Source organism: Metopolophium dirhodum, chromosome 5 (genome assembly GCF_019925205.1).
Source record: "Metopolophium dirhodum isolate CAU chromosome 5, ASM1992520v1, whole genome shotgun sequence".
Taxonomy (NCBI): Eukaryota; Metazoa; Arthropoda; class Insecta; order Hemiptera; family Aphididae; genus Metopolophium; species Metopolophium dirhodum.
Window position 1 is genome coordinate 651,361 of NC_083564.1, and position 24,403 is coordinate 675,763.

The window sequence follows — 24,403 nt, forward strand, 5'->3', positions numbered from 1 at the left end:
TTTCTATGTAATAACGAATTGTGAATAGTATAGTGAGTTCTCGGTTATAGCAAATACTTTACACTATGGCCATTAACTGAAAATTTAGATTTTATTTATTATACTCCCGTACCATATGCCTGCTCAAATGTTTTTTGTTTACGACAGTTGTTTTTCCCACACAAAATGTGAGTACCAATTTAAACATTTTAATGTTTGATGTTAGTGATATACATAAGGTACCTTATGCAAAGGTCGAATTTACCGAAAACCCAAACGTAAACCCTTGTCCAGTTTCAAATTAAAACAACGATTTTTATAGATGCTTTACGGTACTTTCTAATATAAATTAGTTAGTTGTTTCAATAGCAGCACACACACACACACATGCCCAAAACCTCAGACAATAATGGATCTAAAGTTTTTAGAAGTATCAATAAGTTTCTATTCAAATTTGTATCGGATTCCGACATGTCTTTTATTTTAGTCCCAACAACCCGATTATTTAGTGACACTACACGTTTACACTGTCTGATTCTCCATACATTTTTGTTCATATATAAGAATAATCATTTCGACCGGGTTGATCATGATTTATGAATTATGAACTACTGTTTATTGCACTTCAGCGGGTAGGCTTTAGTGACCCATTACTATCATAGTTTAAGGCTATTCATAGGCCTAACCGTGGAAGGGAAATATTTTTTTTTAATGCTGTCTACCACATATGATGTAGATATTTTTATGTTTATTAACAATAATTGATTTTTTTTATTTATTTTTTAACTATTATTTCTATTTTTACGCTGTATTTGGATGTATTTTGGGTCCACATATACATATGGGAAGCTCCGTTCTCCAAATTGACCTCTTAGATAATAATCTTACCTTTAAATGTTATAAGAGTTCAATTCACTCTAATTTTTAAACTAACGGAGCTAAACATGATCTTTAGAGTGTAACATTTACTATGTTACACAATTGTAAGACAAAGACAACAAATGTACACTGTAACATCCCCTCAAGTCTTATTTAAGTAACTAATAGATTTCAATTTACTGGAGCGCAATATTTCTTTTCTATCACAGCGCTAGTTGCATTTGGCACTCCCGAAGAAGGTTATTTATCTTCACTTTTATTCCTAACATAGTTATATGTAGTAATGATATCTCCTCAGCCCTCTTAAATAGTCAATTTCTGTTATTTGTGAAAGACTCAAAAATGTATATTTGTGTTTCCTCAATTGATAACTGTTATATTTTACAAAATTAATTGAATATTTTATTTGATTGTGGTCAAAAACGAGGCATGAGTTATAACATTTTTAAATTCTACTCGATAAGTTTCTATGGGTCATGAACACCTATAAAATTTGCATATTCTATAAATAATAATCAACTCGAATCAGTTTTATGTATCAAAAATCTTGGTGTGTTATCTTTTCAAATAATTTTAATCAACATATAGAGAGCACTATTATAAAAGCTCTAAAAGTTTAAGGATTTAGTTCTGACACCTTTTCATCAGAATTTAAAAAATCATATTGTTTATATACCACATTACTACACAAACTATCCCACTAACTCCCCCATTGCAACAAGAACACCAACATCAACTTCCTCGCGCTCCTATTCAAAATTTTAAATTTTGTATTGTGGTATGCTCTATACCAACAGTTAATTTTAAGCTGTTATTACTTATTACTAATTAATTGTATGTTTACTTTGTTTTTATATATTCTTACTCTATATTTATTTGTTGTAATGTACCTATAATCTAAATCTATTATGTATATAAATATTCTGTAACACTAGGCGTAGGCCCATTTTTATTTATATAGTATACTATATATTTGAATCCATTTGAATAAAATATTATTATTATGTCCTTATAAATATTTTAATCAACAATTTTTTTTTTTCAGAATAGTATAAAATTCAACATGTCTAAGGCTCTTGTAAGTTTAGTCACAGGAGCTGCTTCCGGATTAGGAAAAGCCACTGTTGAACGGCTTGTAAAAGATGGATACAAAGTAATAATGTGTGACTTACAGTCATCAGAAGGAAAAAGTGTTGCTGAAACAATTGGTCCCAACACTAATTTCGTTCCAACTGACGTACGATCTGAAACTGATGTTCAGAATGCTATTGACACGTGTAAAAAACTCCATGGAAAATTAAACTTAATCGTCAATTGTGCTGGTATAAGTATTGCACGTAAAGTATTTAATTTCAACAAAAGCAGTGCCCACAGCTTAGAAGAATTTACCGATGTACTTATGGTAAATACTGTAGGTAGTTTCAATGTTATCCGATTAGGTGCCGCTCTGATGGGAAATAACGAAATTGACGAAAATGGTCAACGAGGAGTTGTGATCAATACATCAGGATATTCTGCTTATGATGGGCAAATGGGCCAAGTTGCTTTTGCAGCCAGCAAAGGAGCTATTGCTGCAATGACATTACCTCTCGCAAGGGATATGGCATCTCAAGGCATTAGACATTGTTCAATAGCTCCAGGACTATTCGACACTCCTTTAATAAATCATTTACCAGACAAAGTTAAAAACTATTTTGCAGATATGACACCATTTCCTAAAAGATTAGGGCAACCAGAAGAATTTGCAAATCTTGTTGTAAGCATTGTCAATAATCCATTTCTAAATGGAGAAGTTATTAGAATAGACGGCGGAATCAGATTTATCTAAATCATTTTTAGTACCTATCGTAATATATATTAAGTTTGTGCTTCTTATTATAATAATATATTATTAATGTTTAATAATATGTTTAATTTTAGTAGTTGTCAATAAATAGTAAAATAAAATGTATTTATCATTTTTATGTTGAGTGTTTTTTTTTTATTATACAGAAATTGCATTATCACATACGAGATATGTCATACCATAAGCCATAATATATATTATATGTATGTGCACGGTTAATCAATGTAGGCTACTGATTGCCGATTTATCATTTTTACCGTCATAAGAAGGAAAAGTTGTAATTGAGAGGATACCTGTATAATATATTATATTTTAATATTTATGAATTTAAATGAGCCACCTAAATCTTTAAACGTGATGCTTGGAGTTAAACTTCCACAGAATCATATAAGAATATATAATAATTTTTTATAAACAGAACTGTTTTCACACATAATTAGTAATACAAATCACTCAAAAAATACATCTACAACCAATATTAATAAAGAAAAACATTGAACATAAAATAAGTATAATTAATTTAAATATATTTTTCAATAATAATACTTTAAAACATTATTAAATTGTTTCTCTGTTAATATTATATAATAAGTAATAACATAAATTTTAATTAAAATTAAGTATAAAACTCAAATAAAAAAATTTTAATTTGGAATATAACTATAATATATATATATTATATAATAATAAATATGGTCTAATTTAAAACTAAAAACATACACAATAATAATTTGAATGTACATGTTTAGATACAATTAACAAATACCATTAAAGTAGAAACCATTTTAACAACTTTTATATGTGTCAGTTATAATATTGCTGTAGCACTTATTTGTACCTACACGTAAATCCTGAAAAGAAACTATAGTACACGCACTTATGAATGGTTTGTTTGTGGGGCCACAAGATAATTTCTATCATTATACCTGATTTCTCATGTAAAAATATGTAAATAATCGATTCAGATTTATACACTTTGAAACTTAAACCAAAAATCAACAGTATATTATATAAAATACTCTTAAAATATAAATAATAATGTAATATGTTTATATTAATACTTTGTAAAAAAAACAAAAGGTGTAATTTTTCTAAACATTCAAAAGTAAAAAAAAAATAAATTATTTTTAACATAAATATAAATCTACAATTCAATTATGTATTTACAATAAAATCAAATAGGAAAATTTTTTAAAAAACCAATATCAATACGTAAACTTTAAACTGTCTCTTAATCTCTTCGCTTGTAAAATATTCATTATATTATACTTATTTGTAGGTGCACCAGTCTTATTATAATACTATGTTGAAGAGCCTCAGACCACAATACATGAACCCATCTTGTTTTATTGCATGCTAAGATTTAAAAATTTGGGCGTTTTACTAATTCGCTTAGCGCCAGCAGACTCCCAAATTGTCACTGTTCCATCTTCTGTTGATATGTATAAATGTTGAGAATCACTCGAATAGATAATACTACAAGTTCACCAAAATTCAAATTAAACAATAGAAACTTAAAAGGTTTATTTACACAACTTACGCTATGACTGCTCCATCAAAATGAATAATTGGTATTTCGTTAACAAAAGACAAATCCCACGTGCTCCATAATCTGATAAGGGATAAACGCATATTAAACCACATGTAAAATTTACTTATTTCAGCTGTAATTACTTAACACTCCCATCTTCTAATCCTGTTGCGATAATATTAACCGATATTCCTTCGGGAGCATTGGAAAAGCATACTGCTGTAATTTTTTTATCACTTTCTATACTTCCAATATACGAGGCGTTTATAGTTTGAAGTGTCATAATTGATTTTCCACTATTATAGTTATAGGCAATTGTAACAATATCACCAAGAATTTCATTGATGGAAACTAAATTTATCTAGACAAAACGATAGTATTGATTTAAATCATAATACAAAATGTTCAAAATATTTTATTACTGGGGACGTCATGGGCTCCAGTGATCTCACGTATGCAATATCATTTAGATCCCAAATAATTGCAGTTCCTTCGCTATCACAGCTAACAGCAATACTAAATGCTGGACTCAACGCTATACAAGATATTTTTGCTCGATGGCCAACAAGAACAGTCGGTTCTTTAAATATCTCAACATTACCAACAATTATGTCAAAATAAAATCTGAAATAGATCACACATTAAGTTCCAATTTATAAGTTAAACAATATTTCATTTTTAGATAAGTTACGTTGCCACTTAAAATAAGCAGGCTCGGTTCTATACTCTGTTATGAACCATAGTTAGCGGTGTCAGGCAACAACTTTTGTAACCCCACCGAGTCAACTATCTATATTCTATATACCTGCCGTGTAATACACGTTCTTAAGCACAAGTCAGCCGCTAACTATGTTACTTAACTTGAATAGAATATAGGACTAAAGTTTCATATGCGCAACAGTACAGTTATAAATAGGTCTTAATTATGAATAAAATTCCTTCTGCTCCAAATATTTTCATAATAAAATATTTATGTTTATTTCCACAAATACTCAATAATATTAAAAGTGGGTATATTTTTTAATTTTTCAATAAGTGTCACCAGAAATGTTGGTACAGGCAGCTGCCGCCCACCATGATCGTACACAGGTACACTAGAACCACCACTGTTAATAAACTATTTTATAACAGACTCTACAAAAATCAAACATAAGTTTAATCAAGTATTTTATTACTTGTATACATGTATGATTCCAGATTCAAAACCAATCCAAACATAAGGACAGTGTGGTGCTGTGACTATAGTACTGATGTTGTCTGTAGAAAAAAATTTGAACGCTGGTTTAGAGGGAGCTTCTTTGCGCTGTTTAATTCTAACCACACTGTCAAATTCACTCCAAGTAAGTATTGCTGCAGCCATTACAGTAACTCCTTCATTTAGTAATGTTAATGATTTTTCCTAAAAGATAATAAGTAAAAATTAAATTAAAAAATCAATAGTTTTTCAAATAAACATTAACTTAACAATGGTTATTATAATTACTTTTGAATATGTCAAGAGTAAAGCAGAGTTGTTTGATAGTCCAAATACATCATTGGTAAGTAAGGGCACAAAGTTAGTAACCAGAGTCTTGTGTTTTCTTTTCCAAATATACATGGGGACATTTTCCTCTGGTGATCCGACATAATTTCCCCATTTTAAATTTTTTAAGCCTATAAAAGACATATGAAATAAAACAAATGGAAAATAAACATGATCAAAGAGTCTAAGAAACATTTTACCTGTAATAACATTTCGACAGTTTGTGTTTTTTGTCACATTTTTGGGAGAGTAATCATCAACTGTCATTGGGTGTGGAAAGCGAAATAACTGTCTTGGAGTTTGTCCATAAGTGCTGACCATAGTTTTAAAAGCAGATCTCGCAACTGGATCTTCTGTCTCTTCTATATGTGATCCATAATAAGTAGCTGGATGAAACACATTGATTGCATCAATTGCCGCTTTACCAGTCTGTTTGTAACCAAATATTAAGTCTATCCAATGTGGTAAATTTTCACTAACTATTTCAGATTCCAGAAGTTGCCTTTAAACATTAATTAGTATCCCAATAATATTAAATCAAATTGTTGTATAAATAAATATTTCATTTAATTTAATTTACCTTTGAATAAGTACAAATAATCTTGGATCGTTTTGAGCCCAGGTTGGTAATTTAACAGAATCAACAATTTCTCCGGATTGTTTAACTCCAAAATTTAATTGCTCAAAGTTCATAAACATTTCAGGTAAGTAGTAAAACTCTGGTACAAGTTCCTTCAAGTCAGTAGTTGATTCGTCAGACGACAAACGCCAGGTAATTTCCATTGAATGAAATGATCGATCTGGTACATCAAAGTTATTATCCTGTAGCAAAAAAAATGTTAGGATAAACTATAGTTTTATTGAGAACATTTAACTGTATTACTTGATATTTAATAAACATTTGTGTGTATGGAGGGACTCTGATCAAGAAATGTAATATTGTACCAGAATTACTGTAATGTGAACTATAGTGATGTGGATCAGTTCCAAAGTGATGGATATCTTCTTTCAAATACTGAAATGAAATAAATTACATGTAAACTTAAATCACAGATAAGGATCAAAAATATTACATTGTAATGTTGAATATAATGAGCTTCTTTCTTTTTATTCTGAATTGCCATAGGCCGTCTCAAATCCCTAGTATTGAAAAATACATGTATAGTTTAAATTATTTATGATGAATGTATAATCAGTCTTTATTGTATATTATCGTATAATTTACCTATACGTGGATAACTGATTCAAATCTAATTCCGTAGTATTGTAACTAGCTAAAACAAATGGCATAACAGGATATTGCATTAAATCATTATAAGAACGTGCAGCCATTTTATTCAGAATTGATAAATATTCCATGTTGGTGATTTGACGTGTCCTCCATAAATCAACTGTTTCACTCAGTATTTCATTGGTGATACGATTTGGCAATGGAAAATTCAATAAATAACTTCCAAATTCATCTCTTTCCTGAGAACAAATGCCAATTTTACATAATGAAATACATAAAAATAAAAATAAATTGGTACCTTCTGAGAATGAAAAGCAATTAAAAATGTTTTTCCATTAGTAAGAAATATTTCTACAGCTTTTTCTTTAAGTGAATATCTGCGGTTATGTATTTCTTTGACTTCGTCGAATTTAAGCACATGTGAATAATCATTTTGTAGAAACTATAATAATATAAACAAAAATAAATGTCTGTGCATTTAATTTATTTTGTAAAATGTTACATTTGATATGTTTTCAGTAGGAACAATGTAAATTGCATTTTCACTGATTAGAACTTCACATTTAATTTTTTGCCATGGGTGTACTAATTTTGCAGTGCACATGTACGATATTTTTTCTTGAGACAATAAACTCTCAACGACAGCAGAAGAAACAGGAACTTCCATATCATCTGATATTAAGTAGTCTAGAGGTCCTTTGATATTATTTTTTTCTTAAAATAAATTTAAGTTTTAACAATAATTCAAATTCAATAACAAATGAAAATACAATACTAACCAGCTTTTTGCGAATATTCAGGTTTAAAGAATCTTTTTAAAATGTTTAAATGACACCTTTGAAGGCGAATTCTTACTCTACTAGGTCCTTCTGTTGGATTAAGTTCCCATGATCTAAAAATATATGTTATGTGAACATAAACTTTAGAAAAATCATGTCAGAATATTGTTTACAAGATATACTGTTTACGTTGGATATGACTCTGGAAAATACCATGGCGCCTTTTCGTGGGACATTTGATTGATAATAGATTTCCATCGTATTGTGGCTTGTATAGTATTTCTATAATTATGTTTAGTTTTTTCTAGTACAAGTTTCCTATGGGAATTTTGTTCATCTGACACAATCGTTGTAATTGCTATGGCAGAGTTACAAATCAACTTTATTGTGTTGTCCCATTTACAAACACTTCTGTAAAAATATAACAGAATTTTAAAATATTACAAAATTTAAAAACTATGATAAATTTGTCATTTTTGTTGGTCTAAAGAAAATCTTGAATTAAGTTATATTTTATAACAGGACCAAAGCAGTCAATCCATTTAAATTGAATCATTTAACATTGCTAGATGAACTGACATTTTACAACAAGAGTTACATAAAGCTAAGTGTTTTAAAGAACCTAAAAAATAATTAAAAATATAATAATATATACATACTTTATGATATTATCATTTTGACTAATATCCATTCCGTTTAATTCTACATTCATTTGTCCTAAAACTTTGTCTATCTGGTTCATCCATTCATTTTCATAGACAATTCCATTACTGTCAGCAGTTAATAATTCTAATTCAATCAAGTGTTCCTTCAATGCTTCACATGTGCACATTTCCTCTTCAGTAAGAGGTACTGTTAAATCAGCACTCATCAATGAATACAAATAAATATAAAACCTTTGTTCAATCTAAAAATGTAAATTAAAATACATATAAATTCTTTGAAACTATTATTAATTTGTATAATATGAAATCATCAATAACACCGTTAATATAATATAATAATAAATATAAATATTATGTTTAAATTAATTATTAATTTAAATTTTATTATTTTACTCAAATTTTAATCAAATTAAAAATGTATTTAGAAGTATGAGGTGCCGATAACGTATACATTTGTTTTTTTTTATTATTGGGATAAAAATAGTTGAATAGTACCTATATTTGTCTTATTAATCTTTATAGTTTATTCTGAAGTTATTTTATTTTGCAACAAATATTACAATCTTTAAAGGCACATTTTTGATATATTAATTGTAATACTATAAAATATAAAGGTTTCTTTTTTGAATCATCAATACATTTAGTTTTATACATTTTTATATGAGTATAGTAGTTAAGAAGGCAGAAACGCTAAGATCATACAAAATAAAACAAGAAAATGGGAGAATTATTAAAAGGAATTTATATAATTTAAGACCTTTTAGAAATAAATGTGTACAAAAAAGCGGTAATATTGTGATGATTCATCTAACAATGTTATACAGGGAACTGGTGAAACACAAAATTCAGAGAACGGGAGGCATCAGGAAGTAAGAGAGGAAGTTAATCAAAAATAAAATAGTAAGGACCAAATCTATACAAGAAGTGGTAGGTGTGTAAAATCACCTAAAAGATATAGCTCTTAAGAGAAAGTGATACTCACATGTTTTGTCTCCGTCTTACAAGTACATAACATAGCACCTAACCTAACAACCTAACCTAACCAATTAATTCATAGTTTAATATTGTTACTTAATAGTTATATATTCATTGTCCTAATGTTACGTTTGTCATAAATGTATTATTTATTAATAATTTATTGATACTTTATAGTTATATAAAATATAGTTATTTGATTTTTTTAAGACTTAGTGTTCTTTTATTTTCAAATCTTTAATTTATTTATTTAATGTTAATAACAATATTGGATAAAGAGAGATGTTGAATTATTATTATCAGTACTGACAATAAAGTTCTGTTGTTAACCAGCACTCGTTGTGTACACAATATACATCAATAACAAAAAACATAACATACCTGAGGATTTATATATATTATGTTTTTGAACAATTCTTTAGATCTAGGTTCATTTAATAATGATTTCACAGCAAAAATACGTATCCTTGTTGTTTGATGTGGACTTAAAAGCCATACTAATAAATTGGCACCTTGCAATCTAAAAAAAAGTTTTTTTTTAACTTATATTTTATACTTATTTTACAAATTATATGAACTTAACTTAAATTATTTATATACATATAGGTACAATAAAGATCTAATGTTTAAAAAAATAGAGAAACTCAGATAAAATAATTGAAATTAATTAATTTTTAAGTATTAAAACATGAATTGAAAGACTTATGTCCATATGCATAGTAAATGTATGTCACATAAGGCATAGTTTAACATGTCTTATGTAACACATACTTGACTATGCATATGGGCATAGATGCAATAGTTTGAAACTTTTGTTCTCCACAAATCATGCATTTTGCCAATTTCTGTTACAAAATAAGTTAAAAATCTAAATTGTTGATATCTGTTGATAATCTAGCATTTGATACAAAACATATTACTGGTAACTTAATGTCTCCGAAAAATTGGTAAACATAATAAAGGTTGCCACTGAGTTTTAAATTATTTTAATATCACATATTTACATATTATATAGGGTTTCTATAGTTAAAAAACAATTGAAAATGTAAACTAAATTCTTGTACCTACCTTATAACATCACGAGCAGCACCGTAAATAGACACCCATGGATGATGCCTTTGTTCTCTTGTGTTTTGTGTAATACTAGTAAGATTGTACAGAAGAATTGTGAATAAATGACATCCAAAAGCTACTTCAGGAGTAACTTCATCACTTGTTTTTTCATCTATACAACATTTTTTTAAATTATAAAATAAAAACTAACAACCTGTTTATATGTGTTTATGAACATTATTTGACTTACTTGAAGCAAAAATAAACTCAACAGAACGAATGATTATATTTTTGTATCTTTCAACTAATTCCGCTTTAGATAGAGACCTTTGACGATTACTATTAGATACGATACTAAAAAGACTTGATTCGCTGTTCGACATGGATGATACGTTATTTGTTTCTTTTGGGTTGTTCAAAGATAACACTAAAATGTAAAATAATATAACAAAATCAACTTGAATGGTTAAATATTTAATAAGTAAAATACCAGAACTCAGGTTCTTCTTCAACCGGGATAAAGCAGGAACTAAAGGTGGTTGAGTCTGTATGAGGTCTTGAATTGTGTCCATTCCAGATTCTAAAATAAAACGTTGAGTTTCCCTTAAGGTTAAGTTAGACTTGACGCCCTCACTTGATGTTTGTATTTCTGCTTTTTGTAAATAACGACACTGGTAAACAGAATCATTTAAAATCTGAAAAATAATAAAAATAATTTAGTTTAATTCATTAATGATAATAATAATGATAATATTATAAGATGAAATTAATGATGAGATTAATGATAATAATAATTAGATGAAATATTAAAACTCACTTGAATATTTTGTATACCAGGAGTATGAATAGCTGAAGTAATCAATGTTATTAATAATGAATTTATATCATCAACAAGTACATCTTGCTTATTTAAGTCTGTATGGCTTTGAGAAGTAGGGTAAATACTAGCTATTACTGATAATGTTTTTAATAGACATTCGACCAAACCATACTCTAAAATAGTATGCAAACACTGCGGAACCTATAAACACACATGAAACCATAGTTTTGTTTTAAATTTAACTGTACTGATACTGAAATTCTTACTTTGGTTACGAGTTTGAGAAAGAAGTTAACTATGTTTGTACACAATGTCAAATTAAATGTAGATTTTGGTAACAGCGAGAGTAATAATGGAACCGCCGAAAAATTAAAAGAACCCATTTCCACAGATTGGTCCCAATGCAGCTGTTGATCCAAAGGAAGCCAATAACTACCAGTAAATATTGAAGCACAAGTGTCAACTAAATTCACAGTAGTTTGATGTAATGCCAATATATTTGCCATTTGATAAAATCCTTTAAATTTAGTGACAAATTTCTTAGCATATGATAAACTACATCGTTGTAAGAACACACTTATTATCTGGAACAAGATTTAAAAATGTTTAATGAATATAATACGTAACTGTTAATATCAACAAAACTAACTTCAAACTTACTTTTAAAATTATAATTTTAATTGAGGGACTAGGATTATTGAGTAAAACCACCAGTTTCTCGGCGTCAAACATTTTATCAATAACATTACCGGGAACACAATTTGAAATATTAATTATAACATTTCTTAGTATAGAAAATAAACCTTCAATCATCTCACTGTGACTTTCCGAATCAGAAGATTTAAATTGTTTTTCATTAATTTTTTTCTGGATTAAACATAATTATATGTTAATAATATTAAAAGAAATTGAAATACTTAATATTTATAGATGATAGATTTACTTGAGCTCCAAAGTACACTTCTGCTTCACAGGCATTACCATAGTCTAAAGACAAATTCCCTTCATTGTTTTTAATAGCTATGGCATCATTCACACTACCGTCTATACCAGAATCCTGGCCAGTTTCTTCTGGAACAAAATGGTCACTACTTTCTGATGTTTCTTCACTAGCTCTTGATGAATTTATTTTATTATTTTTTAACAACTCTTGCCGTACCTACAATAAAAATATAAATTAATATAACAAATCAGAAATTTAATTTTGCACTAATGAAATAATATAAAACATTTTATAAACTTATTAAGGAATTACAAGGGGATATTATAATAGATGAATTATTTTACCTGGAGTTTTAATAATTCTGTATTTAACCTGAGAGTATCAATAGAACCAGAAAAGTCAGTTTCTGAGTAATCGTTTAAATTAAATTTCCTATCATACTCTTCGGATTCTAAAAACAATACATGTAAAATTAAAGGTAAATAATTATATTTTAGTATAAAAAGTAAACAAATACCTGACGATACATGAATTTGATGATCAGGTGAGGCATACATTCTTGATTGAGGAGATAGAACAAAATATACTGATGCTTTTAAATGAGGCAAGTACAAATTTTTACTTGGATGTACAGCAATTAAGAAGTCTAATATCAAAGTAATATAACTCTTATTTGTTCGTAAATCAAAAATACTTTGTACAAAATCAACCATATCTTTTTGTACACATCCTATTAATGCAGTTTCATTTGAATCTTCTAACAATAATTGACACTATGGACAAAAAAATTATAGTAAAAATCTTTTAAAATATAAATATAACAAAACTAGTTTTATAAAAAAAACTACCTTAATTTGCAATAAAATTGATTCTAATAATTCAGATGATTGAATTTGTTTCAAATTAAATTTTCTATGTGGATGGTTCAACGACAAAAGATGTTTACAAAATTTAAAAAGATACTGTATAATCTGTTGATTATTGGCAGTCCATATCTTCCAACATGGCAAAATTACTTCTTTTATAAAAGAAGTATTTAACAAAACTCCTTCATAAAACATATTCACAATCCATTCATCATTTACATAAACAAATGATCCCTTTTTATTACAACCTGCTTCCAGGAGGACCTGTCCATCAAATAAAATGTAAGTATAATTATTTAGCACTAACTACATTTCTATTATGATATTGTAAATAGTATTAAATATATATACCATTAGCATTGGACAACTAGGTTGAATTTTTGATGAAATCAAAGCTTTTGTTAATAATTTATAACCATCAAGTATAATAAACTCTGAATATAATTTAGAATCAGATTGTACAAAATGCAACAGAATTTTTAACGCTTTTACTTGATCATTAGAAGATGAATGAAATTCTATAACCTGTTTAAAACATAATGATAAATTATCATAAAACCAAGTATTTGAACTAAATAATATATAAATTATAATTTATTTACCCTTGCAAATAAAAATAATATTAGAGGCATGCCTCCTATTTTATTGACTACAGTCAGTAACCCATGTGGCTCAAGCACTTTAAAAGAACTAACAATTACTGTAGGTATCACCTGAGGCGGGCTCTGACATGCACGTAAATCATATGCAGTCATCTTGAACATTAATGGTTGAGTAGGAGGAAATAAAGAACCTAAATAATACAAAAACTATTATCAAACACTTATTATCAATTATTCATAATTTATATTTTATTACTTATTATAATAAGTTTGTTTGTGTACCTACTAAGCATAAAGTATAATATTATTTAAATATATCCATATATACTCTGCGCGGAATAACAATGTACCGAGGTGGCAGACCAAAACCGGTTCGCTACGCGCAGGTCAGTCTTATTCCGTGCAGAGTAAAGAAAAAAAATATAATCAATAGTCTGTTTACTAATTAAAATAATATAAAGCATTCAATGCTATAAATTTATTTTTCTTATATTATTCTTAACTGTTTGTTAAATAAAAGTTAAATAAAAATGTTACCAGTGGGATTTGGAAGAGTCAAAGAATACAAAGAAACTGTGAGTGGTTGTCTTGGAGTGAAACTCAATAATATCACGTCCTAAACAAAATACCAACAATTTTACTTATTAATTATCTTGAGATTAAATTTCCAAACGTAACAAATCTATCATCTTAGTTAATTTGAGTTACCTGCAGGGGTTTAATGATTTCAAAACTTTGTTTCAACATTTGATTCCAATCCAAATTAGAATTTAAAGATGTATTTAAATTATAAACTGAATCATTGAACAACATGCTAAAATTTGGTTTTAATGGATTATTTGAACAATCTGCCAAATTTTCTAAATCAGGTCCAAAAGCTGCAAGAGTGCTAGCACATTCTTTTGTTAGAACAGGCAATCTGAACATTAAAATGTTTCCAATTGAAAAAGGGGAAGCATTATCTCTTGTGTCGCCTAAGAGAACATTGGATGGCCGAGGTTTCTTAATAAGAAATCCATTAAACAATAGATTAGCTTTATTTTCACACAGTCCATCTATTATAAGAGTTATCTAAAAAAAATACAATTTACTGAAGATTGAACAAATTAAATTTTAATTTTAAATATTTTACCTCAATAAATTTGTCTCCTTTTTTAATACCATTTACATTGATAGCAACATGATGCCAGGCAATTGAACCCAAACAGTTGTTAAAGTTTACTTCAGAAAGTAATTCAAATTTATTTTCATTTGGTCTTGTGAGTCTTACAACAAAACCATCGGTTAAAGGGTTCAACCAAAACTCTATAAGCATTGCATCAAATCCAATGGAAAATACATGAGTTAGATCATCTAAATTGTTTGTTTCTTTTTGCAAATGTTGAGCTAAAATACATTTTATTTATTAATATACTATACTACTATAACCATATTAATAAAAGTAATATTAAGTTATATCATTACTTTTTCCGATAGATTCTGCAGAATTGTTTCTCTTTATGCTTAAACATTTATGCACACGATCTAAACGTAACCACATTGATAATGAAAAGCCTGTTGATAATACAGACCACCCAAGATCTGTATTTATAGGTAAGCTTAGAGCAAATACAGACCATGGTGTCAGTAATCCTAAAATAAAATATATTAATAATTAGTATTTATTTAAAACGTAATTGGTTTTTTCATACTAATTTCTTTATGGTTTTCTCGAATTAAAATTGCTAATGCTTCTGCAGGTCTATCACTGATTGGCAAATCTGAGATTAATTTTGCAGGAAATTGAATACTGTAATATGGTTGCCATGCGATTGGTATATGATCAGTCACGTAAATTAATGGCAGGAGTAATAACTTCTATTATTAAATAAATAAATAATAGACTTCATGAACTACTATTACACATAAATTATACTAGAAAGTTATCTTACAAGAGGTGGATTAGATGTTTTAAACAAGTTCAAGTACATCTCAAGTTCAAAAGTTTCTATATAATGACAAGCCATTAAAGCAATAAGTTCCATCATATAAGAATAAATTGAATCATCTGTATAAAAAAAAAAAGGTAGGTTAGTCAAATAAAAGATTAGCAAAACTAAATTATAGATACAAAATATATACTCACAAATCTCAGTTCGTTCATTATTATTAACATGTTCTTCAATACAGTTTAACAATTTAGAAATAAGTCCTTCTTTCGCGAGTTTTATACAACTTTCGTCATTGTCTTTGCAAATAGCAATTAGTCTTTGTAAACAATAAATTATTCCATCTAAATTATCAAGATTCCTAGATTTAAGAAAATAAGATTGTACATTTAATTAGATTAAAAGATGGAATATTTTTAATATAATTTAAATTTACCTGGAAAAAGTCATAAGGTCTATAGCCAAAGTACACAATGCTGGATGCATAATATTCAATTTTTTTGTGTCTGGGTGAATATTTTTATAGGAAATCGTCTCATCTGCAGTTCTATAAATATAATAATGTAATGCATTTATAACTGGTAAATATTTAAGTATATTGCATTGGTACTTATCTATTAGCCAAGATAAAAAATATAAAATATAATCAAGCACGTAGTCAGCGAGGGGGGCATACAAATTTATTCGACTATTACAACATCAACAGTCGACAGTTATAATTATTATTTTTATTGTTGTTATCCAAATCAATAGCCGACTTAACCACCAGTAAATAAATCAAAAAAAAATTTTGAATAAAATAATTAATCAGCGATTACTACAAATCGTAACATGTACAACCAGGTTTTCTACCCAAAACCCTTCCCAAGTGTGTTACTAGACAAAATCAAAATAATCTATGCAGTTTAAAAATTATATTTACTTGTCAGATGAGTCAATATTTATCCAACTTTGAAACTCAATATCTGCTTCATAACCTTCGTCACCAGAGATAAAATCATCATCTTCATCAAATGGTAACCATTCAGATTTGCCTGGTGTTTCTATCTCCAATAGCTATTTAGAATTCACATAATTATACTATATTATACAAAAGTAAATCAATTGTTAAAAAAAAAATAATAAAAATATACCCTAGTTAATGATTGATCAGTCGTTAGAGAATTTGAAGTTTGTCGATTATAAGATACTGTAGCACACTTAATTAAGGAGCTACAAACTTGTTTAATTCCAATGTGTCCTTTAGATAAAGCTTCAATCAACAAATCCTTTATATGAGAATCCAATGTAACTACATACAAATATGATGGTAAAAATAATTAATAATATATTAAAAACAATAATTTATTTAGATGTCTGAAACCGAGACTTTGCACCCAAATTAAACAGATGCCATGAAGTATCCAAAATAATGACAATACCAGTGGAAAAACGTCATAGCAAACAATGAGAAGACATTGTCTACCCATTAAGAATATGGACGAATAATTTGGTTAAATTATATTTAAATAAAATATTTTTCTATGAACTTTAATGTAATAAAATATAATAAATAATATATATTTATCAACATCTTTTTTATTTTTTTAGTATTCTTAGAGTAGAGACTAGTTGCAGGCTGGTGGTGCCTGTTGTGGCGATTCAATCTAACATTCAAATACCTACAATATAAAAATGAATATGAGACAATGTTAAATTTGTTTAATTCTGTCAAGTGTGGTGTGTAGAATTGGAAAACAGGTAGGGTTATTGTGAGAGACTTATCTTACCGTTTCTTTACAATCCATTAGTGATTTTTAATTTATGGTTTGTTTATTTTTGGTATGATATTGTCTAAATATGAATATTAATAACATTGTCATTATGCACATTTTATTCAATGTCCTTCCAATCTAGACTCACTGGACTCACTAGATGCTACTGGACTATACCAATTAGTCAATGAAACGTGAAATAAAAAATATTTTCAAAAATAATACCCAACATGCTTACAAACAAAACAAAATACTTGAGTTTAAATTTAGGTAGTTGGTACCCTAAATATTTAAAAGTGTATCAATATTGGTTTTAAATACCCGATACTAATGCCTGAAATCCTTATTTCAGATGCAAAGTCCAGTTTAATACCTTCACTTACTTTTATCCTCAAAAATTGATAAATTTAAGACTAGTAAACATTCAATAAGCTTTAAATTGATAACATTTTTGTCTTCAAGTGTAACTACATTCATACCTGAAAATAATAACATAGAAAACAAATATAGTAAACTGAATAGGTAAAGTAAAATAACAAAATCAACTGACCTTCCACATTAATTGGCCTGGTTAATAGTAAAGACACAACCGATAGAAGAGTGTCATAATGATATACAACAGATGAAACTTTTAAATAACTTCTAATTCGAGGACATGTCAATGATAGTCTAGCTAAACATTGAAATAAATCTCCCAATCTGATTATAACACTATTATAGTCATGGTACTCATCTATAGTTTTGAAAGTCAAGTCTTCTCTTAAGAATTCTGACAAAGCTGATAAACTGTATTTAAATTTCAAATTAATTTTTATGGACTGTGGTTTCATTACATAGCCACAAAATAATTCAACTAAATTAAATACTGCAGTTACAATAATATTTAAATCTTCTGCTTGACTATCTGTAATTAAAATTGGAGTTGCTTTAATTTGATTCAAGGTCCACATTTTTGACATGATTTTTGTTTCCAACACATTACAAGACAATTTCGTAAAAATTGGATCAGTTATTAAACCTTTTAAGTATTTAACACCGTTCAATGAATCAAATTCTGATGTAAAATCTAGAGAAGCTAATAGTATGTTGAATATATTTAACGAAACATTTATTAAAAAACGATCAGAATCATTCTTATTTTCCCTGTATGATTTTTCACTCGTTTTAAATACTGGATAAAATATACGAAACAACATAACATGTTGAATATCCTTTATAAATACTGAAGCATTTTTTGACAAATGTAATCCAATTGTATATGATAGTTTAGTGCTTGAACCAGTCAATAATTTTCTAAACAGTTCAAAAGTAATCCATTTTTGTTCTTTCTTTTTCTTATTTTTTTCATAAGAATTCATACTACTTTCTGAAGTGTTTTCGCCATCACAACATACCTTACAAGAATTATCTTTGTATGCAACGCCTGTATCTCGATATAAAGTTTTCTCCATCAGTTGTAATATTATGTAACTCTTTTTATAGTCATGGTCACCTACCATTTTTAATAGCTTTGGTAAAATTATAGAAAGTGGCACACAACAACATATTCCTATTACTCCAATTGACTTAGCCAAATAAAACCATAATTCTTTATCTTGACTATCTAAGTTGATCATAAGGCGTATAAGAATCATTGACAATGAAGTAACACAACAATTTTGGCCAGTATCTTGAGATGGAACTAAACTACTTACATATACTTCTCCAAAGAGATTGTCATGATGATGCAACATAGATTTAGTGCAATGTCTATGTCTAATTTTGTTACAATGCTGTAAATGTACCATACGTTGTCTTATTTTCTTCATGTTCAACACTAATAAACCAAGTAAATTTATAACAATTTTAACATGGTTAGTGGAAAGTTCTGCGTCTTGATCTCGTACACTAAGTATTATTGAAATACATTTTTCAATTAGCTTGCCACGTTGGCAGTCAAGCATTACCCGAATTTGTTTTAAAAAATGGAAATGACTATTATATGAATTACACTCAAATAACATCAATGTGAACAACATCAGTAGTGCACACACAACACCAAAAAGAATTTTTTGACGACAAGGATATTCTTTTAATTCGTTTATTCTCGATTTGTTCATTATATTTTCTAAAATTTGCAACAATAATGGTACAATACCTTCTTGAGTAATTGTTTCACTGATATTTTGATACTGATATAATTTTTTAACAGCCAAAACCATATTGTACAACATTTTTGATTGTATTACATCATCATCTTTATTGCTGACATCAAACTGAGATAAACATATACTATCTAATGAAAACTTCATAACAATAAATGGTACAAACTGGTGACTACTTTTTAAATTATATTTTAAAGGGTTCTGTGTACCAAACAATACAATTTGTGTTAATAAATCTAATACTAATAACTTTATTTGGCTTGGAGTTGAAGTATGACTGGTAATAGATTTAATATGTTCGTCATAAAAATAACCAGGATACAAATTTCTTCTTTTGGACAAGTTAATTTCTTCTTCATCAGACCCATTGTGTTCATCTTCACTACGTACAATATTTGTGAAGTAATCAAAGTCCATTGGGTTAAATCTAATACGTAGTGTACTAGGCGATTTCATCATGTCTAATGCAGTTTGAGCTTCCGATTCGCTTGATTCCTCAACCATTTTTGGTTTATCCCCTTCCAACGAATGAGTTTTAATCCTATGAAAAAATATAACAAGATTTTAATATATTTAAGTTATAAATAATAAATAACATACCTATTTGCTGACACAGAGCTCACTCGGCGAGATCTTGGTATACTAGGACTTGATCTATCATACATAGAATTAAGTTGAGATTTTGATTTTGATTTCATCCCTTGAAATTTTGTTAACTTTATTAAATCATCAAGTTTTAAATTTGTTTCATCTGTTGGAGAAATATAAGGATTGATCTTTTTAACATCATAACTTATTTTACAATCAGCATCATCATTAAATATTGTAAAAATTGATACTAAGACATTAGCCAATTCCTTTAGTTGTTGAACTTCCTGAAAATGAACGACAAATAATTTTAGAAATTCATAAATATTATTTAAATTAAGTGTTGTATGAATCTTATGTTAAAAAATATTTTATAATATTTAGAAAATTCTAAAATTGATCCATATTAACGCCGATAACAAAACTTAATTTACTATTGATAAAAACATAAAAATTGTATAAAAATTAATGAACATCATTTAATAAAGTATGAATTTGTCTATAGTAGCAATAAAAACGGTTTGGAGATTGTAAAGTGATTATTTATTTCTTTTCTTTTAAATATTGATTAGTATTTTGAAACTTTAATTTCATAAAAGTGTTTTCATTTATTCTTAATGGTCCTGGTGCCAGTTTTTCAAATTTTTCCACAATTCTATAAAATTTGAAAATTAAATTTTATATTTTAGTTGCCACCTTAATTATAAGACTTTTCCACTAATCTACTACCCGATATTTATTTAAGAAAGGGTTGATAGGGTGTATTATATCGAAAAAATGACTTTACAAGAATAACTCTCAAGCTTTGCAGGATTGTCGGATTTTGATGACTATTTTTTTATCTGAAAGAAGAAGACTTCCTACAGCCCGCATCAATCTCTGATTTTGTATTTTATTTCAAATAATTGTATTAAACAATTTGTAGAAAAATGCTTTTTATATTGTATTTTTTTAGACATATTATAAAGTTTGAGAATAGAATATTGAAAAACAGAGATTGATGCAGGCTGTAGAATATTTCCCTCTAGCAATTAAAAAAAAAAAAATGTTGAAATTTGGTTGGTTTTACAAGGCGGTGTTATTCCCAATGAGTGTATTTTTGAGGTCAAAAAGGCATCGGCACCGGGCCGCCTTAAGCAGTGTCCTGACCAAAGAAAAATTTTTTCTGATTTCCCATCTTGAACATTAAGCAGGGATACGTATCTAATACAAGCAAAAAATATATTCTGGTCTGGAGTCCAGACGTGGCTTTATAAAACTGATATAATAGTATTGTATTTTATAATTTATTTAATATAATATAAACAAATGAAAATGTATAACTATACTTGAGTGCCAAGCAAATGTAAAACTGTTAGACACCTCCATCCTCGTTCAATTAAAATATATTTCTTCAAACTAGATAAATCTTCTTCACCAGATACAGAACATACATGATCAATATCCAAAAGTAATTGATCTACTATTGCATTGGATACACTAAAAACACAAATTTGTATACATCTAATTAAATACATTGTTATTTGTTATTTATTATAATATAGCCAAACTATTTTAAACTAAATATATTATATTAACAGTATTTTAACGTTTCATTTTGATCTCTATGCATAATTCAATCTAATTAAAAACAATATTATGTAATATATAGTAAATATATATATATTATAGAAATATGAAATTTCAATAAGTCATAAGCCAAAAATATTCTCTATAACTCAGAAATAAATCCTAGTGACCTATCTTATACTATATTCATATCTACTAGATGCATATAAATGAATAAATAATGTTGCAAGTTTTTTTTTTTGGTCCTAAAAACAATGTCTATGTATCTAAACAACAACAATTATTTAAATTTACAGCACTTACAGTCATACTTCAATTATCAGAGAGAGATGTAACAAGATATAAGTTTGGCTGCCTAATTTTACATTATATAATTAATATATTATCTAAAATATACAACTTATTTGCAAACAAATATATTATTGAAATATATATAGTTTGCATGAACTACATTGGTACAAAAATAACCTCAGTACATTCAGTTTATAATTTCTAAAAAAATACTTGTGAGCAAAATGTTGTTAAATTTAAGATGTATTCATTATAAGCAGTGCATTTAAAAAAATTACGTCCCATTTGCCATCCCCAAAATTAAAATACATTTTAACTGTGAATAATACTAGGAGGGAGGTCCACCAGAGATGGAACCCAACGTGATACACTTTAGATTAATAAATCTCTACAATATGTTCTCTATATTCAAGGGGTGGGGGATTTATGAGTTGTGTATTAGATGAAATTTGCGATACTAATGGTTTAGTATGGGAATGTAGTTTGGAGTAAAAAGATCTGTAATGATTAGTGGCTATTTGGTCAACTGATTCAATTTTAAGGTCAAGGTGTAGTGTGGAGATAGATACAAACCAAGCTAAGGTACTTAACAAAAAGAGTCATTAATTGGAATGCTTGTATAGTGCAAATTTGGGACAGTTTAGCACAGCCCCAAATTTGGATTGCATATGCCCACATGGGTTGCAAAATAGATTTATACATAATAAGTTTGGTGAGGATTGAAAGCTTTGATTTTCATGACAGTTTGGGATCTTGTTGTGAGTTTGCATTATAGGTCTGATACTTTTGAGTATTATTTTTTTTGAACAGTTTAGCTTGAGTCGGAAAATATTGGTCTATAGGAGGTGGCTAGTCTTTGGTTTATTTGGTTTCAGTATAAGTATTACAGTTGACAATTTCCATATTAATGGGAAATATGACAGTCTTAGCATACCATTGAAAATGTAATTAGTATAATGGTTTGTGAGGAAGTTTTTTGAGGACTTTATTGGTACCTAATAAGATCATCTTTTAATTTTTTAATTAAAAATAATATTTCATTTGATGAGGTATGTTCATCAGGTAATGCCATAGAGAGAAAGCATAGAGAGATATAGACAGAATTGTCTGATAGTTTCTAAGTGTTCAGTGTTTGGTAGTATGTCAGCATGTGGCATGAATATTTATTAATATTTTATCGGAGATGGCCTAAGAACCAGTTAATGGTGGGATTTGTTCTTTTGATTATAATTACATTTTTGGTTGTTTACCAAAGAGAACCGTCTGTTAGGTTAAAATATAAGTTTTTATTTTCAAAATCTTCAGATTTGTGTTTTAGTATTCATTTTTTTTTAAGTGTTTACTAGGTGATTAAATTTTTTTTTTATCAAATGGATACTAGTATTTTAACCACTTAGAGCGCACACCCCGTTTTTTAGAAACTAGATTTATAATATTTGCAAGATGTGGAGATTGATTGTTTGTATTGGTTTTCTATGACTAGTATTTTGGATGTATAGATTTAAATATAGTAGATTGTATTGAAGTTGCAAGATCTTGAGCAGTGTATATATTCATTATTTCTTAAATAAATTGCAAAGTAGTGCCTACCGCACTAAAATTAAATCTAAAAAAAAAATCATGGGGATTCCATCCCCAATCTATGCTGTAAATACGCCCATGTATCTGGGTATCTGTTTTGGTGTTGGGGCCAGTAAGTGGAGTCTTTTGGACTTATAAACTTGTATGGTATATTGATGATAATTTTTTGGAGTATTTTGCCTCTTAGGTTTCTGAAATACAGACCCATTATGAATGTTTAGCGTTAAAATCACTTCCTACCAAGAAATGTTGACCAAGGGAATCAAATATATTTACATGTAAATAAAATTAACATAACAAATGCTATGCTACATCATTCTGAAACACAAGGTACCTACTGGCTACCGTTACTGACTAAAGTTTATAACAGGTATTAAAATAACTAAAATCAATATTTATGAAAGAGAATAGTATAAATTAATTTAAAGACGCAAATTTACTATTAATTGTTTGTATTATACATATTTTGTGCTACATTTAAAAGTGTAATAACGTAGATAAATAGTATGATTTGGCCATCTTTGGACTTTTGATTATTATTTGCAAAAACTTGATAAAAATTACAAAATGTAACAAAATTATTGATTAGTTTAGCATACCTACAATTTAAATAATGCTGATTCAATAATACTATTTGACTATATCAGTTTATACTTTAAAATGAAATATTATTTAATTGAAATATTAATTATTAATGATTAAAAATGATCTTTTTAATAATTATAGGATGTTTATTTAGTTAAAAAATAAGAGGTACAATAAATAACGAAGATAAATCTAATACAAAATTAAAGGTTCTAAACTTCTTAGTGTATCATTTTCAGCGATCAGTACTTATCAAACGATAATATCTAAAA

At 27.8% G+C, this 24,403-nt stretch overlaps 2 protein-coding genes across 6 annotated transcripts in view; one reads left to right on the forward strand and one right to left on the reverse strand.

Moving 5' to 3' along the window:
- Positions 1-9: 9 nt before the first annotated feature.
- Positions 10-2,822, forward strand: LOC132944156 (3-hydroxyacyl-CoA dehydrogenase type-2-like). Of its 2 annotated transcripts, none has more exons than XM_061013354.1 (2): positions 10-167; positions 1,904-2,822. In XM_061013354.1, exon 2 carries the CDS (start codon positions 1,922-1,924, stop codon positions 2,684-2,686), a length of 765 nt encoding a protein of 254 aa, XP_060869337.1. In that variant the 5' UTR covers positions 10-167; positions 1,904-1,921; the 3' UTR covers positions 2,687-2,822. The 2 variants fall into 2 exon arrangements, with proteins under 2 accessions (XP_060869337.1, XP_060869338.1); XM_061013355.1 differs by having other exon boundaries at positions 13-167; positions 1,909-2,822.
- A 388-nt stretch (positions 2,823-3,210) lies between these two features.
- The window catches only part of LOC132944474 (lysosomal-trafficking regulator-like), a 29,874-nt gene continuing 8,681 nt past the window's right edge, over positions 3,211-24,403 (reverse strand). For all 4 annotated transcript variants that reach the window (XM_061013842.1, XM_061013841.1, XM_061013839.1 and 1 more), the window contains 43 exons: positions 21,434-21,584; positions 20,118-20,392; positions 17,924-20,058; positions 17,757-17,852; positions 16,753-16,910; positions 16,542-16,675; positions 16,056-16,166; positions 15,817-15,980; positions 15,623-15,738; positions 15,383-15,548; positions 15,156-15,323; positions 14,824-15,077; positions 14,400-14,762; positions 14,229-14,307; positions 13,692-13,882; positions 13,441-13,614; positions 13,072-13,353; positions 12,741-12,996; positions 12,568-12,674; positions 12,224-12,439; positions 11,941-12,147; positions 11,547-11,864; positions 11,278-11,481; positions 10,951-11,155; positions 10,711-10,887; positions 10,476-10,632; positions 9,789-9,927; positions 8,427-8,674; positions 7,957-8,178; positions 7,768-7,880; positions 7,491-7,702; positions 7,287-7,430; positions 6,983-7,227; positions 6,831-6,897; positions 6,641-6,772; positions 6,338-6,579; positions 5,958-6,259; positions 5,719-5,888; positions 5,411-5,634; positions 4,658-4,859; positions 4,379-4,596; positions 4,245-4,316; positions 3,211-4,180 (listed from right to left, as the gene is read on the reverse strand). In XM_061013842.1, the coding sequence (XP_060869825.1) occupies positions 4,051-4,180; positions 4,245-4,316; positions 4,379-4,596; positions 4,658-4,859; positions 5,411-5,634; positions 5,719-5,888; positions 5,958-6,259; positions 6,338-6,579; positions 6,641-6,772; positions 6,831-6,897; positions 6,983-7,227; positions 7,287-7,430; positions 7,491-7,702; positions 7,768-7,880; positions 7,957-8,178; positions 8,427-8,674; positions 9,789-9,927; positions 10,476-10,632; positions 10,711-10,887; positions 10,951-11,155; positions 11,278-11,481; positions 11,547-11,864; positions 11,941-12,147; positions 12,224-12,439; positions 12,568-12,674; positions 12,741-12,996; positions 13,072-13,353; positions 13,441-13,614; positions 13,692-13,882; positions 14,229-14,307; positions 14,400-14,762; positions 14,824-15,077; positions 15,156-15,323; positions 15,383-15,548; positions 15,623-15,738; positions 15,817-15,980; positions 16,056-16,166; positions 16,542-16,675; positions 16,753-16,910; positions 17,757-17,852; positions 17,924-20,058; positions 20,118-20,392; positions 21,434-21,584 (9,946 nt within the window). In that variant the 3' untranslated portion in view covers positions 3,211-4,050. The remainder of the gene's footprint in view (positions 4,181-4,244; positions 4,317-4,378; positions 4,597-4,657; positions 4,860-5,410; positions 5,635-5,718; positions 5,889-5,957; positions 6,260-6,337; positions 6,580-6,640; positions 6,773-6,830; positions 6,898-6,982; positions 7,228-7,286; positions 7,431-7,490; positions 7,703-7,767; positions 7,881-7,956; positions 8,179-8,426; positions 8,675-9,788; positions 9,928-10,475; positions 10,633-10,710; positions 10,888-10,950; positions 11,156-11,277; positions 11,482-11,546; positions 11,865-11,940; positions 12,148-12,223; positions 12,440-12,567; positions 12,675-12,740; positions 12,997-13,071; positions 13,354-13,440; positions 13,615-13,691; positions 13,883-14,228; positions 14,308-14,399; positions 14,763-14,823; positions 15,078-15,155; positions 15,324-15,382; positions 15,549-15,622; positions 15,739-15,816; positions 15,981-16,055; positions 16,167-16,541; positions 16,676-16,752; positions 16,911-17,756; positions 17,853-17,923; positions 20,059-20,117; positions 20,393-21,433; positions 21,585-24,403) is intronic.

Bases quoted from the DNA above. Each gene is read 5' to 3' on its own strand.
- LOC132944156 (XM_061013354.1), top strand. From the start codon at position 1,922: ATGTCTAAGGCTCTTGTAAGTTTAGTCACAGGAGCTGCTTCCGGATTA.